This window comes from Tachypleus tridentatus, chromosome 2 (genome assembly GCF_004210375.1).
Source record: "Tachypleus tridentatus isolate NWPU-2018 chromosome 2, ASM421037v1, whole genome shotgun sequence".
NCBI classification, from domain to species: Eukaryota; Metazoa; Arthropoda; class Merostomata; order Xiphosura; family Limulidae; genus Tachypleus; species Tachypleus tridentatus.
The window spans coordinates 103,132,171-103,149,217 of record NC_134826.1 but is presented as its reverse complement, the minus strand read 5'-3'; the positions used below and the strand labels follow the sequence as shown (position 1 = coordinate 103,149,217).

The 17,047-nt window shown below is 34.1% G+C and overlaps 1 protein-coding gene across 4 annotated transcripts in view; it reads right to left on the bottom strand.

The window, feature by feature from the left end:
* LOC143244727 (uncharacterized) overlaps window positions 1-11,453 on the bottom strand; it is a 56,520-nt gene extending 45,067 nt beyond the window's left edge. For 3 of the 4 annotated variants that reach the window (XM_076489890.1, XM_076489891.1, XM_076489893.1), the window contains exon 1: window positions 11,004-11,453. In XM_076489890.1, the coding sequence (XP_076346005.1) occupies window positions 11,004-11,189 (186 nt within the window). In that variant the 5' untranslated portion in view covers window positions 11,190-11,453. The remainder of the gene's footprint in view (window positions 1-11,003) is intronic. The other variant, XM_076489892.1, reaches the window with a different exon arrangement.
* Between the last annotated feature and the right edge of the window lie 5,594 nt (window positions 11,454-17,047).

Here is a 17,047-nt window from a genome sequence, read left to right as displayed (position 1 = left end):
CAGCCAGATTGATGAGCCCTAGTACTGAGTGAAAATTCTCATGAGCACTGGGTATGACCAATATAATGTGGTTGACATATTACAATATATTCTTCTTGCTTTCACTTGCAACTTCTTAAAACTCCCTCTCATTTTTAAAGTCTTGAATGACAAAAGTTACCCTGTAATTATAAGCCAGTTAGTTCTATTTCTATAATAGGTTAAATTCTAGAGTCTGATAAAAGCAAGGCAACATTAATTCACTAAAAGTAGATCTTACTTAACTAATCTGTTAACTTTTTCTTAGTTGTTTAAATGATTATCTGGATAAGAAGTGGAGTTGATATCATTAGATTTCAAAAACTTTTTGATATGGTACCAAAACGAAAATTAACAAAGCAAAGCAAGTCGGTTAATATTACAAATTATAATTAACTGGAATAAAGGATGCCTGAGTAAGAGAAAGCTAAAAGGTTATGATAAATGGAATCCAGTCAATTCACATTGGCTACTACTGGTGTGCTTTGAGAGTCACTTCTACTTTTGCATTTTATTTTATTAACTTCTTGAATATTACTAGCTGTATTAAGAATACTGAGGTACTATAAAATGTCTTGAATCAACTGTTGAGTAAATATTCGACTAATCAATTTTAATTATAGTAACTAACTGAAGAAAGGATTTTGGAATAGCAATAATTAAGTCATTCCAGCTAGTACTCCAAGAGTACTCTGATACTAATACTAAAGCTAAAAGAATTTTAGGTTTATTTGGTAGAGATTTTTTGTATTAATAATAAAATAAATTTATTTAAAAAGACTTGTAGAACAAATTTTCAAACTAGGACTAGGCTGTTTACATATTACTACATTAAGTTAGGCCTAGCAAGTGTACTAATACTTTAACTGCTTTCAACTTACAGGTAAGTTATAAATAGGCTAAATAAATTACTATTATAGAGATATAATCAAAAGACTAGGTAATGCTTACTTATATTTTAATGATCAACTTGTATACTTTATTGTAAAGAAAATGTAGTAGTAAAATATCTTTAACATATTTAATTATTATCCATTACACTTAACACATGCAGAGCTTCAAAGAAATCAAATGAATTTTTTTGAGATGGTTATTATTCTTCTGATTCTTGCTTATAATACTCATATTTTTTATAAAAGGCTGGTTGCAGTAAATGTAATGTTTTGAATGAAGATTAGATAATTACAGTCAGATCTTCCAAGTAAAGGTGAAGATTCTGATGTAGATTTGTATGTGGATCATTCTTATATTGACTCTAGCTTCAATGACATTATTAGACCTACAAATATACATAAAGTTGTTGTGCTTTCAACTGATTCTGAATCAGAAAGTGATGATGATTCTACAAATGTTCCTGTTAGTGATTTGTTTTCATGCTGTAATAATGATAACTGATCAGAAATAAATATTTCACTGAACTTGGAAATGAATAAAGTCCAAGGGTCACTATCATTCCATCCAAACCTGAAAGTATTGCTACCATGATGACTTATTTGAAATATTTAGTCAGGATATGTGTACCTATCATAATCAAACTGCAGAGAAACAAAAAATGTAATCTAAAGGACTTCAATGGTCTGAAGTTACACCTACAGAAATGACAAAATTTCTAGGCCTTAGTGTACTAATGGAACAGACAGAAAATATAACAGGAAAGATTATTGGTCAACAGATCCTCTTTTGATTATCCCAATATTTTTGCATACCATGAGCCAAAACAGATTTGAAATTTGGACATTTCAACAATGATCAAAAAATGGATGAGTCTGCAGGTAGGCTCTTCAAAATTCAAACAATATTGGATTACTTCCTCAGTAAACTCAGGACATTATACAAACCAAAGCAACAGTTGTCAATGAATGAAGGCTTGATTATATGCAGAGGACGTCTGAGTTTCCAAGCATACAAAACTCCAAAACTGTAAAATATGGCCTTCTGATGAGAATGGTGTGTGAGAGTGACACAGGGTTATATTTGCAAGATGTAGATTTATACTTTTTAGGGGAAAGAATTGGACAAAACTATTCTTTCAGTTCTTGCTCCCAATCTTGGATTGTGGCATAATGTATACCAGAACAATTATTACAACAGTACTTCTATTGCAAACCTGTTCCTAGAGCCTGGGGAACAACCAGAGTAAATAGAGAGTTGCCAGGTTGAAATTTCAACAATAAAAAAGGTGAAACAGCTTTCTATAGAAAAGGTGATGTTTTCATTTTCAATATAGAGAAGTGAGAATGGTTTCAACTATCCATGACTCCTATGTTTATACCATAGAAAAGAAAAATAGAACAACTGGAGAAGAAAGCAAAAAAAACAACAAAAAACCTGTGGTCTGTTCTCCAACACAGTGCCCACATGAATGGTGTTGATCATGCAAATCAGTACCTTTCATACTACACCATTTTCAGAAAAACAGTGAAATGGATAAAAAAGGTAGTACTTTGTCTAATAAATTATAGCCTTTTCAATTCATATACAATCTACAAAGTCCTAAGTCAACAGAAAAAATACAATATAAGCAGTTCCTCCTCTCTGTGGCAAGAGAATAGATTATTGACAAAGAGAAAAAAGGCTCACATGAACTAGAGAGGAACAAACTTGATCCATTATCTGAAGGTACAAGGAGAGCCCCACATAAGAATCCACCAAGAAAACTGTCTGGAGACATCAAGCAGCATATTCTTTGGTTAATTTCATCTACAGGAAAAAAAAATCCTACCAGAGGCTGCAGAGTTTGTACCACCCATGAGAAAAGAAGTGAAATGTGATATGTATGCAACTTTTATACATTTCCACTCACCATAAGATAATGTTTTAAAAGATACAAACTTTAAACTTTTACCAGGTATTTTCATGTATACACTCTTTAAGTCTCAAATAAATAATAAGTATAGTTGAATTATGAATAAAATTAAATGCATCTGACTCCTTTCAAACTCAACATTTTAATAAATAGCACACACAGACACTCTGCATGAAACATAACTAAATTCTTAACACATCCACATCAACAAGCAACTTATATTTACAGTACTTACACTGTTCATTATTCATCCCTATGCTACAATTGTTAAAGACTAGCATAGGTGTAAAGGAATCAGGTTTTAGAGTATAATAAGTTGGTTTCATTTGGCAATCTAGGACTAGCTAGCATGCACTTTCAAGGAAGCTACTCTTGAAGATGTGTAATTTGTTTGTAAATTTTGCAGGTTAGACATGGAAACCAGATGTTTCTTTACTAGCAGAAACAATACATCAAATTAAAAACAATTAGCACATACACCTTGCCTTTTATAATTAGTTTTTCAAACCAAAGAGCAACATAATACAGTCATGTTCCTGCTCACAGTTCAGTCAACACTTGTATGGAGAAAGTAATAAACTACTGGCAATAAAAGTCCACAATATTTTGCCATTTCTCAACACATGGACATTTTCAAATAACTAAAGTACGTATTTATAAACACACACACACACATATATATATAAACAATTTTTTCCACACGCAATGTTTTTTTTCTGTGATTACATGTATGTCACTGGTTTATCAACAGTTATGAGTGAAATTATACAAGACAATGGCTGTTTGGTTTTCTGTAATAACTAGTGAAATAAATAAATGGTACCTGTAAGTGACAGAGTTTTCCTAGTGGAAAAGCTATGTTGTTGAAGTCATAATTATGAAGAATTTTTAAATGTCCATGACAGGCATGTTCCTCACAGAAAAACAAAGAGTAACTGCAAATAAAGACCAAATTAGCTCATAAGGAGTTTAAAGGGTAACATTACTTAAAAGCATTATAAATTAAAGAAATTAAAATTGTCTGCTATCAAGTAATAATTTGAGAATTATGGAATATCAAAAAATTGTTCATACAGGACATTACCCAGCTAAAAAGAAAACATGAAAAAAAAGATTGATAGGAAATTTTAAAATAATTTTCCTATGCTGAAAATGTATTTTAAAAAGGTGCTTACCTCCTCTCACATAATCTATTTCAATCTACTGAACTATAACTTCATGTTTTGACCAAAGAAGGAAGAACCTGTTTTAGTAGGGAGGAAGGGCAGTGAATACATTTCTGATACGATAAATTACCCCCACTTACATAAAAAGCTAGAATCCCACACTGATAAAGTGGAAAACCAGTAATAAGGAAAGAAAGAGGAATCCTTCAAAAACTTCCTGAGAACACTCCTTAACAGGAAACAGCAAGATTTGAAGATCTGATATGGAAAACAGCACCATTTCCAAATCAAGCATACTCTTTGCTAATTGTGGATTTAAAGTGATCAGAACTGCCTCAGGCACAGTAACATCCTTGGAATAATAAGCACTTAGGGATAGCAAAAGGGGAAGAATCATAATAATCTGCAAGTACCTCAACTATAACACATGGAATATAAATGAGGGAGGAATACAGACATCAGTAATACATGTGTGAGGACTTTTGTTGATTGGTTTTACTCTAAATCTAAAAGCCAGCCAGAGCAAATTGCAATTCTAGCATCTCACTCCCATTTCTTTTCATGTTTTATATTGAAGGATATAACATCAGTCACACCAGCAGAACACCACTGCCCTAACCTCAACTGAATGATTTAATACTGATACTACACTTGATACATATTCCAGTTACTCATTCAGAAGGATACCTCTAGAGTTCACCACCCCAGAAACTTGGAATTAGAAAGTGGTAAAAACAATCAAACTCCACTAAAAGGAAAGGGGATGAAGAATCCAAAGGAATAACAACACTTGAAACAGTACAATGGATGACCACAAAAAAGCAGACCATACTGATTTATTCAATACAAAGCATAACAGGAGCAGAAAGCTCTCTCATTCTGCTTTACTCACATAGTGCATGGGTGAGAACGGTCCAGAATGAGCAAATTTATTAAGCAATTCCATCAAGAGGATAAACCTACAAATGATCTTAAGGAACACATCATCTCTGAAGAGTACATTGTATGGCCATGAAAATATATGCAAGTCAACACAACTATATAGTGCAGATTTGATTTGGTCAGGCATTACATGTAACAAAGCAGAATCCAGAATGAGTAATAATAAGAGAGAGAAAAAAAAAGGCCCTTGAAAAGAATTAAAAATTAAAAAATAACTTACCCAGTCAAAGTCTCACTGAAATCTAAAGAATAGCTACAGGTGTAAAACAACAGCCTCATGCAAGTAGTGAGGATGAATGTATTTGGGGAAGTCTGCATGTTCAACTGAAGAATTTCTTCCAAAGGATAGCAAAGTTGAGATGCCAATGAAAAGGTAAGGTGTTGAACTTGATGAGAAGAATAAAGAACAAGAATAAGATGATAAATAGAAGTAAATTAATCAGATCAACAGCCCAACTCAACTGAGCAAAAGTTGAAGGAAAAAAACTTGTGAACAGAGGACTACTGCCAAAGGAAAAAGAGATGGGAACAGACACCATGGAAGGAAGCCATGTGGGCAATATAACAAACCCTACAGAATATAAAAATATATCCTGATTGGGACAAGGATATGGAAGGAAGGGAAATTTTCAAAAAGGAGAAGTAACCCTCACAAGTCATCAAAGTTTATGGGAGGAAATAAAAATTTGAATAAAGGAGAAGATACATAGAATGATAGAGAATATGTGAAACAATAATGGGAAATAAGTCAGACATTCAACATCCACAGGTTAAGAGGAGAAGGAAATAAGTCTTAAGGGAAAGGTGAAACAAGAAGCACATGGAGAACAATTCAAATGAAGGCAAAAAAGTCAGTGAAGAACCACTTAGGAATGGTGGCCCATGACAATGGAAAATGAATCCAGAAGGAATGCATCAACAGGGAAAAAGTAGCAGAAGTAAATACCCCATGGTATGGTAAAGGCTGACCAATAACTTGAGATCAAGAAGACAAAAGACAACCCAATCAAAAAGTCAAGCAAGGAAACCACAACATGAGAAACAGTGGATTGAGCAGGAAACAACTCTCTTATGTTAAGAAACTTCTGCAGAAGAAGAGGGAACAGAATGAGCCAGAAAAGAAGCTAACCATTGGATTAAGCAAGATTTCCTGGTAAAAACCAGACATGAAGACAGTGAACAGGAATAGCTAGATGAAGCACTGTGATTGAGGTTAACAAAGAAAGGTTGGAGTCAAAGGAAGAGGTAATGGTAAAGACAGATGCAGCTGAGAAAGCCAGCAAAACAACAGCTGAGCCATCTAGTAAGGAGCAATCAGAAGGAATTGACATTGAATGACATGGCCAACCAAAATCAGCTGATGAAGTCTAATGGGAAGATAGAAATATAAGTATTTGTTGGTCCCATCCTGGCTGAAAATATCGACAGCCAGAGCAAGAGGATGAGAAATAAGAGACCAGAACAAAAGTAATGTATGGTTGAGAGACATGGCAAAGCATCGATGTAAGGACTACCCCATAGAAGGCAAAGCCACTGGAGAACAAAAGGCTAAAGAGACCACTTCATTAGATAAGACATGTTATGATGGTAAAGCCAATTCACAACAAGATTGAAAGCACCAAGAATATGACACACAATGATATAAATATGTCATGTGAGCCTTAAATGAAAATCTAATATATGAATACAGAGGGATCATGAACAGGAGCTGCTCTGGTGACTAGGATATGCAACTGCTGTAGAATTATCAGAATCAATCATTAACAGATGATTTCTGTCCAGTTGCAGAATAGGAGAACCAAAGCATGACATAGCAAAAAGCTCCAGAATGTTTATATAATAAGACCTCTCAGCTGCAGACCAATACCCCAAATCTTCCTGTTGATCAACCCACGCCCCCATGCTTAAAACTTAAACCAATCAAAGATAGAGTCACAACTCATGAGATATACCAGAATGCCCCTGAAGAAGAAAGGTCCACCTTTCAAAAACATTTGGGTTATAAGGGTTTCTATTTCAGTTTTATCAAGACTTCTTGGACCTACGTGTTTTTATCACATCATAAATAAGTATTCATGACATCCTTCTTGGTCATCTATAAACATGGAGAAAATGTCCACCTGAGGGTTAGAAGTGTCTCCACGGTGAAATGTAAAAGACTGAGAAATTGCTTGATACAAGACAAATATTACAGACTGCCAGTCTCTGGTTTTCTTAGAGACAACAAACAGTTTGAAGAAAAATGAACAGGCCATTGATGACAAGGTAGAAGGAAGATTAATATGAGTTGACAAAGGATCCTTGTATATTCCCACCAGTTATGAAAAGGTCACAAAAGAACATGCATAAGAAGTCAACCCAAGCAAACAAGTGGTACTATAGTAAATTGCATCCCCAAAAGTAATGCAAATTCACAAGTTGTAATCAAACTGAAAACCCATCAAACAAAGTAAAAGAGGAGAAGAGCTAGTTTGACTTACATACATGTAGAAAAATATCTAAATGGACAAGATATTGGATAAGTCACAATAAATACTTTTCCAACTTGATTAAAAGCCCATTAAAGACAACTTCAGGAGCAACTGATATGGATAACGGGTAGATTCCTCTTCAGAATGAGTGAACAGTAACCAGTGGACCAAAGAAAGAGGAAAGCACAACTCAAGAGCATATAAGTAGTAAATAAATACTCTGACTGCACAACAAAACATACAGGGCCAAAGCAAGCCCAAAAGGTAGTGTGAAAAACACAGAAACCAACCCATGGATTATAAATCAGAGAGAGGGTCACAAGTGATCAAAGATTGGAATATGTAAATAAGCATTCAAGATATTCCTTTTTGTCATTAACAAACTCAGAGAAAAAATACAATTAAGGGTGAGAAATGTATCCAAAATAAAATAGGGCAACTTGAAAACTAGAATGAAAATCTGGAGAAAGATGATGAACAGGTGGCAATAGCCTGTAGAGACAGAAAATATTCTACTGCCTTAGCAGATGCAAGCTGGTGGTAAGATACTAAGTCATGGGAAAGGAAAAGGGTACCAGGGAAGGGAAAGAAACAGCAGAACAAGTCCCTCTGATAAAACCTGAAAAACCAAAATGTAGTGAAAGATTGCCAAAAGGTAACAATTCAGTACAGTCAAGCTCTCACTGGGCCAGAACCCTCATACTGTTGGCAACATGCTCATCAGCAATGAACAAAATAATGAAATGAGAAACCCCTGGAAGGGAACAAGTATGGGTAGATAAGAACCACAATGGAAAAGGAATAGGGGTGTGTCTTGGCTCCAACTGTAACAAACATGCAACCAAAGAGGAAAGGGTCGAGTGTTGATGCACAGATTACACAAGAGATGGCAACGATTCAGATATGTAATCAAAACATATCACCAAAGAAAAAATACAGAAGTCCTAAAAAGAAACAGGCAGCAAATATAACTGGGACATGATGGCATTGTGACCCAGTAAATCTCAACTACAGTGAAACCACTTCTGTAAAGCAAGAGCCCAATACAACAAACAAGTCCACATGTAGGTAATAAGGACTCACAGAAAAATGTGTAAATGGATGAAACATATCTGAGAAATCAAAAAATGCCATATTAGGCTTTGCTGATTCTGCAGGAGGGGTAGAGAAAAACAGTAATATTTGGTTATGGACGAAAGCTATCAAATCTTAATTACTCCAAACAGATTTAGCTTGTTCAAGGACTATTAGAGCAAGTTCAGGAGAAGAAGGTTGACCTATATAACAACATCATGATGGATCATAGCAGAGAAATCCAATGATGGGTCTTTCCCACCTGCAACCTGTGGAAATAGTGCAAGAGGTATAACACTCAAACTAGCAACATGGAACCTCATAATTCATTGTAGAAATATGAAAATCAAATAACAGTTATAATTTTCCTATACTGAAAACTATTTCCAACAGGTACTTAACTCCCCTCAAGATTAGGTATTCTTGTTTAATGCTGTCCTCTATATGCAAAATGTTTCTTTATGCATGTCATAAAAAGTGCACTCCCTCAATGGAATTAGTTTATTCCAACATGCATCTCATGTACATCATCATGTGTCATCCATCAACCAATAGTAGTATTGCATGCTCACATGATGCATGAGACTCCCTCTACAATCTTCTACTGAACCTTCTCTTTAAACAAAAAAAGATCCATAGACTAGAAAAGCAGAACCACACTTCTGAGTCAAGAATACTTTTTGTTGTGTGTACAAGTCAAAAAACACAGTCCCAACATTCTGCAATGGTAGAATGAAGATTATAACCTCTTCACTTTCAAGCAATAATGGGGATTAAAGTCCACTCCGCTTACCAGGTATTACACAAGAATCAAGATCTACAGCAATTCAGTACTAGACATTAGGATCAAAAGGATGGATTTAACTTGTATTGACTGGGTCACTGGAATCCAAAATGTTCAATGCTGGAAACCAATGCCCATGCAAAGGTAAGATGAGGGCTTCCAACTAAAAAGGACAAACTGCATTTTTGACCTAAGAACTCCAGTTGGCATGGAATATGTAACAGGAGGCCACCTCAACTGGTAAGGTGATAGATCAAGTCAACTGCATGTGGAAATGAAAAGCAGGAAGCCATGTCAACTAGTTTGGTGCTGTACGCTAAATGTCATTGTAACAACTTTGTTTTTTTCACATCACATATTTTAAACCAGGTTATTTGGGCTTGACATATATTTACTGTGTTTGGATTACTAATAACATTTTATTACTATTAGTATCATTGTATTTGAGTCATTGATATATTTCATTAAATGATTTTGCTGAGCATCTTTTACCAGACTCCTTATCATTTTTCCCACTATAAAAGTAATCAACTGGCCTATATTTCAAGGGCAACTCTTTACCATTATCTTTCAAAATAAAAATAACATAAATTAGTAACTCTAATTTTCACTGTTTGATCACCTACTAAGACTTACAGAGATTCATATATTTGATCTTCGGCCTACTTTAAAATCTTAAAAAAAACATTATCTGATTTTGATACATATCTATTTTTAATATTTTTTTAAATGCCACATCAACATCATTTAAATTAACTACATGTTTTTAAAAAATGTTATTCATTTTCCAATTTGTGCAACTAAAAAAACTTTCATGACATGTTCTGACTGTGATGCTAGAAATACAAAATTTTAAAAAAAGAATGAAAGATAATTCTTTCTACTTGCCTCCCTTCATAAATTACTAGAACTCATATGCTTATAAAGTACCTATTAAATAAGTAGAGTTTGTAATTCATGATGATATTAGCAAGTTTATAACTTAAGATGATTAAGTACCAAGAAGAATCAGCTTACATTCAGCATTCCTCAACCAATAATTTATAAAACATTACATCCAGAAATTGGCTGAATTCTAGGCTAACCTTTCCCAGCCATAACTGTTCCAAAATATTTGAATTTTTTCAACTGACCTAATATACCATTCAGGAAAATATTGCTGCAGCTAATTACTTATGGTAATATTTTTACTTTTATGACATTTGAAAAAAATTGAGATATTCAGTATTATACCTTTACTACATTTTAATCTTTACTGGTGTGTTTACCTCAGCTGAATTTTTTTTTTAAATGAAGAAAAATGTCACTTTTAAAGGTATGATCCCTCGATTTAATACAGTATTAAAAGTTTAAATTACTCATTAGACTACGTACACTAAGTAAATAATAACAACAGTGCTTATTTAAATATTATTATTCATATTCTACAGCGGCAACATGTAATGACATTGATTATACTGAGTAATACTGATAGAAACAGCACAGTTACATTTACAAATCTTACATTCACATAATATTAAATCTTTAAAATTACCCGAGAATAAAAATAAATACGCACTTAAGTTGAAATGGGAAGTGTTAACGATCATCCGATATATTCTTATAACTTTATTAACAAACAAAGACGCATCTTTATAAGTTTATTGGCCCAATTATTAGTTAGGCCTATGCTGTAGGATAATACGAACACTATAATTTCAATAACAGTGAAGTAATAACCCAAACAAGACTTTACCACTTACTTGTTTTACGAGTGAGTCGAGATTTACGCCAACGACTGGGCCATTTTTGGGAGATCCAACATTTTGTTCGTCATCACTGAAATTCACTTCCATTGCAGACACGTTAATTTCATCTTCCCCAGGTGTATTTTCAACTGCTATTTTTAAATTTGGCAATTCCTCTGAACCTATCCGAAGAAGCGCCATTTCAACCCACGACTTTCACGACTTACTGAGCATAACAGGAGAAAATGAACTTACATACGTAAAATGAGGATTCCAGTGCTGCTGTAATATCATTTTTTATTTAAATATTTATATTAAAATGATTCACTACAAAAATAGTAATATCCTTGGGAATATATGAAGTATGATAAATCATCTACTTGTTTACTTCATCCGTATATCCCATTATGATTGAAACCTCACTGTAATAAATAATATAGATACGTCAGACAGCTACTCGAGAGTGCTGTGCTCAATGGGGATTCTTAGATAAAGCTGGGAAAAAGAACTTGGAAGATTAGTTAGCAGGGTTCAGGAATTTGAGGCGAAATAGCCGTGGAAAGTATAAAATGCAATATCCATGAGCAACACCGTATAGCAAATGACCAGGCCCGGCATAGCCAGGGGAGTTAAGGTGTTCGATTCCTAATCTGAGTGTCGCAGGTTCGAATCCCGGTCGCACTAAACATGCTCGCCATTTCAGCTGTAGGAGCGTTATAATGTGACGGTCAAGAGTTGGCGGTGGGTGGTGATGACTAGCTGCCTTCTCTCTAGTATTATACTGCTAAATTAGGGACGAATAGTGCAGACAGCCCTCGTGTAGCTTTGCGCGAAATTCGAAAACAAATAAATAAAATTGTACATCTTTATAATTAATGAGATTACGTTTATAAAAGACATTTCGAGAGAAATACCTCGCTAAGGTACTAACCACGATTAACTTTTAAATAAACTTACTTGTTCAATTTCGTGGCTGGTCGATCAACTAACTGAATGTACATGATAAGTACAAAATATTGATCAAAATATTTAACTAAATATCTGGCTCCCTACCAACCGAAAAACTAACTTTCACTTAATCACAGGCATATTTCAATTGATATTTCACGTATTTATAATGTACACTACATGGCCAAAGCTATGTGGACACCCGACCATCACACCCATGTGTGCTTGTTGAACATCTCATTCCAAAAACCATGAACATTAATATGGAGTTGGCCCCCCTTTGCTGCAATAACAGCCTTCACTCTTCGTGGAAGGTCCTTCACTAGATTTTGGAGCATGGCTGCGGGGATTCGCTCCTATTCAGCCACAAGAGCATTAATGATGTCGGGCGAAAAGGCTTGAGCTCGTAGTCGGCGTTCCAATTCATCCCAAAGGTATTCAATGGAGTTGAGGTCAGGTCTCTGTGCAGGTCTGGCAAGTTCTTTCACACCAACCTCGGCAAACCATGTCTTTATGGACCTCACTTTGTGCACGGGAGCATTGTCATACTGAAACAAAAAAGGGCCTTCCCCAAACTGTTGCCACAAAGTTGGAAGTACACAGTTCTCTAGAATGTCATTGTATGCTGTAACATTAATATTTCCCTTCATTGGTACTAAAGAGCCTAGCCCAAACCATGAAAAACAGCCCCAGACCATTATTCCTCCTGCACAAACCTTGACAGTAGCACTATGCATTCAGGCAAGTAGCATTCTCATGGCATCCGCCAAACCTAGCTTCGTCCGTCAGACTGCCAGATAGATACAAAGCTGATATTTTGAAACCCAAGTTTCAATGGCATAAATGGATCACAATGACGACTTATTCAACCTGAAATAGACTAGTCCATTGAGATTAATCTTAGCCAGCAGTTAGGTACCTGTCATACACCTTTGTATGCCGAAACGAGTGGGGTAAAGTGTCTTCTTCATTGACACAACAGCATGACGTGGGCTAGCCTCGAATTTGCAGCCATTCAACCACAGCCCAAAATACAAAGTCACTGAGTCATGTTGCCCTTCTGTGTGACATTAATTCTTTGTATAAACCATGAGAGAGTGCTCTATTAATAATAATTTGTAACCTCGTTTTTCCAACAAGTGTCTGTCCTGTCTACTTATATGAATGCTTATTCTCAACAGCAGTACAAACGTGAGGGGAATACAAACAAATATACGTTTATTTGCAAATCACATGGTATATACAAGCAGGGAAGAACGGGTTAAACTACAATTGGGTATCATTTTGTAACATTTGTATAGGATCTAGAGGATATTAGCCTTTACATCATGTGATGTTCGTATACTGTTTAAGTTACATTTGAATATTCACATTTGGGTCTTGTGCGTTAATTATTAATTTAAATGAACATAGCTCTCTAATTATTAACATAATGAAATTGAATGATTTTCTTTGAACAGTGTCAAATTAGTAATTATGTTCCATTCGTACGTGTACTTTAGTTACATCTACAGAAATGATTTTTTAGTGATTCTAAACTGTATAACCCATGGAATATGAGAATTAACTGTTTTTATTTAACAATCAAATTACTGTGAGCTATTAAATTAAGCAAAATTACATTGCCTAGATAAAAACGCGCTTTCTTTTATCCAGCAATTTTTCTCTCTTATGAACTAACTGATCCTCCACACTTATAGAGATATTCGTTTATAAGAACGTTTTACGTAGCACCTTCTCAAATACTTTCTAAAAATCTAGATACACTTAATCTACATTCTTACTCCTTGTTTACATAGTATTTCACACAAATAACACTTAACTTGCTTGAAATTTTCTTTAAAAATGAATATTACAATAAATACAAATTCTCTGGGCTTTCTAGAATTATTTAAATCTAAAATACGCATGCTCAATTCGTTCAAGAATCATATACTTAACACTTTTGTGAACACGTATTTTAGACGCTTCTGTGTATCTACCAGTTTTACTTTCATTACAACTTTACATTTACTTTGCAATGAATTACCTTTGGTTCGTTTTGTAGATTGCTACAAACACATTTTAATATTTTTCTTTACTATTGCTTTTATTCTTCATTTTTGTAAATTTCTTTGTTTCAACTAACTAAATGCTCTTTTTTTTTTTAGACAATCATAAATACAATTACTTTATCGTTTTCTTTACGTGTAGTTTTATTAAATAACGTTAGGCCTACACGAATTTGGTTCTCTGACCACATCAGGATTTATCTGCCTAATACATAATACCTAAAAGCAAGCTTAGCTCAAAATGACGTGTGTGGAAATAATAAAATAAAGAAAATTTAGTGAAGGGCATGAAAACTACCACAATTGTTTTGTATATCATACCGTGGTTTTTAGTATTGGTGCCCTCAAACTTATTATTAAGTCCCTATAGGGCTTTCCTGTGAAAAATGGGCCAAAATATTAAAATATATACCATATCAAAGAAGTGCTGTCATTTATTACTAAGTGCCGACCTCCAAATCTATTAGTATACTTGGATCTAATGATTTAATATATCCTAATATATATTTGAATATATCAGCATTCCCGTTGGTGGCCCCACATCTTACTTTGATGGTGAGTTGATCACGAATAGAATATGTGATAGTCAGTTTCTTCTTTTAAGAGAATATCATATAAATAACAGTAAAGTTTAGAGACAGTTCACGCAATGACCAGACATTCTTTTAATGAAATGTTTTAATTCTGTGACGATAGTCTCACATGTGTCACCATACATTGGTTGGTTGATTTTAGACTTTTTAGTTAAGTCTGTAAGGGAGCAGTATTTTCATCAAATCTTAGAATAAATTTCTGGTGATATCCTGCTAATTTTCAAATTTTGGTGATGAATTTGGGGAATTTCGATATTATTCCAATTTTCTGTGGCCTACTTTCTTACCACTCACACTATGACTAATAAGATATTCCTGTAGTTGTTCATTTTGGTTCTTTGGTGGTTTCACATTTAAATTAGCATCTTATATTCACTTTAAAGTGTCTCATAAGTTATGAGAATTAAATTTGTCATTATTTGCTAAATACTATAATGGCATCAAAGAATGCAATACGATACTCCTTAGTTTCTGTTGAAATTTCGTTGATTAGCCTAATAACAATTTCTATACGAAAGGCATAATATTATATTTGTAAAGGCCTAAAAGAGTCATGAACGTTGATTTCTCCTATCCTTCAATTGCATCTGGTAATAACATATAATGAGATATAGGCAAAGCTCGAAGTGGGAATTCAGAAGTGGGAGCATGCTCGTACATAAAAAAGTGATAGAGGTTTTCATTTTTTGGAATTATTAATCAAGATACGCAATAAGTGGGGCTATGCAAAATGCCATATTAGAGAAGTTGGGATACACGTACTTCATGTTAATTTCCATTGCAAGTACTGGAATGAAGTATTTATAAACTTAAAAATCCCGATCTTTTTCCAATGGTTCAGCGACTCTTGGAATTGGACAAGAATTTGATATGGTTCTGTATATTAACAGTTATGTAATCTACATAGATACCTATCATTTTTATCCATTTTTCCACTAACACCTTTAGGGAAACAAAGGGGTATAGGAGGAACTATAAGATGTAGTTACTGCAATATTTCTTTTTTGCTTCAATAGCTATTTTTACTGCTCCTGGCAAGTAACAGGGTTAATTCTAATCAACTGATCTCTTATTAACGTAATATTGTGTACCTCTATGGCCTTTCTACCTCAAATATTGTTGAAAACATCTCCAAATGCACTTAAGTTTTTGTTAACATGGTATGGATGTAACATTTAGAATGGAAAAACTATGTAGATTCTTAGAGAACTTCTCTATGCACAAGTAGCAAAAATGGTATGTAATGTCCTTACTTTCTGGCTCATCTGTACAAAATTTCCTGCAACATGAATTTTAAGGTTCTACTCGATTATTCTACGAGGTTATTGCACCTATTATGTCGAAATGTAAATACACATTTTTATGTGCATTAACTTGCAGCATCCTGCAATAAATTTGAAACACAAAAACTAGCTCCCCATTACTAAGTATTTCTTCAGCATTACCTATCATAATCAATATGGCTATTAGTTTTCAGTAACTACTCAGTCTCTATTAAGAGTATTTCAATGTATCTAGGTAGCAAGAAGCATCATCACACAATACACTGACAAAACTGGAAATTGTTCGCTTATACTGATTACATTTATCCTAAGTTACATCAACAACAGGCATGAATATTCACCTTGTTATGTTTGCTTACAGAATTTTTTAACATCTCTAAATATACTCAGCCAGCAATATCCTGTAAGTAGTATTTCATTGGTTTTCTACATTTCTAATTTTCCATTGAATGGCAGATCATGAACAAGTCTTAGAATAATTTTATGAAGTATCTTCCGAAACAACTATCTATCTGTTCACATACACATTTTAAAAGGCTACCTATGTCACGTAGTACATCTCTCCGAAATATGCGTAGTTCACATGTTTTATTTGAGGGTAGTCCGACAGTTCTTTAAATGTAGTAAGTGCTCAATTTTTCTTGCATTTTGGTTTAAAATCAAACAGTTCAAGACTGTTCATAGGCAAAATTTTTTTTGTTCTCTTTGCATTTCTTACCTGTTTCACTCCTACTAAAAGTTTTGGTGCATCCTTCTTCTCTGTACATAATTTAACTCCTGAAGATGGAGTTTCTGACTAGCTGAGATCGTGAAAACTAATCTAGCTGTCTTTTTAAGAACAGTCTCTGTTTTTCTACCTTTATGGCAACCATTCTTATTTTTCTCACCAGTATGTAATTTCTATGGTGTATATTTTGTTGTTCGTACATCTTGCTTTTCAGTTGTACTAACAAATTCTTCCATGCTTATTCGATTGCTCACCTCAGTACAAGTTTAGGCTAGTATGTACATTTCTTTATTATACTAATTTAAAGTAGGACATTATACAGTAAATTTTGCATAATAGTAAAAACTCACTCTTCAAATGAATAAAAAGTTTTCAGCTTCATCACAGGGAGAGGCATCCAAATATCTATAACAGGTAATCATTCACGGGTAGTGACCATCCTTATATTACATTAGGA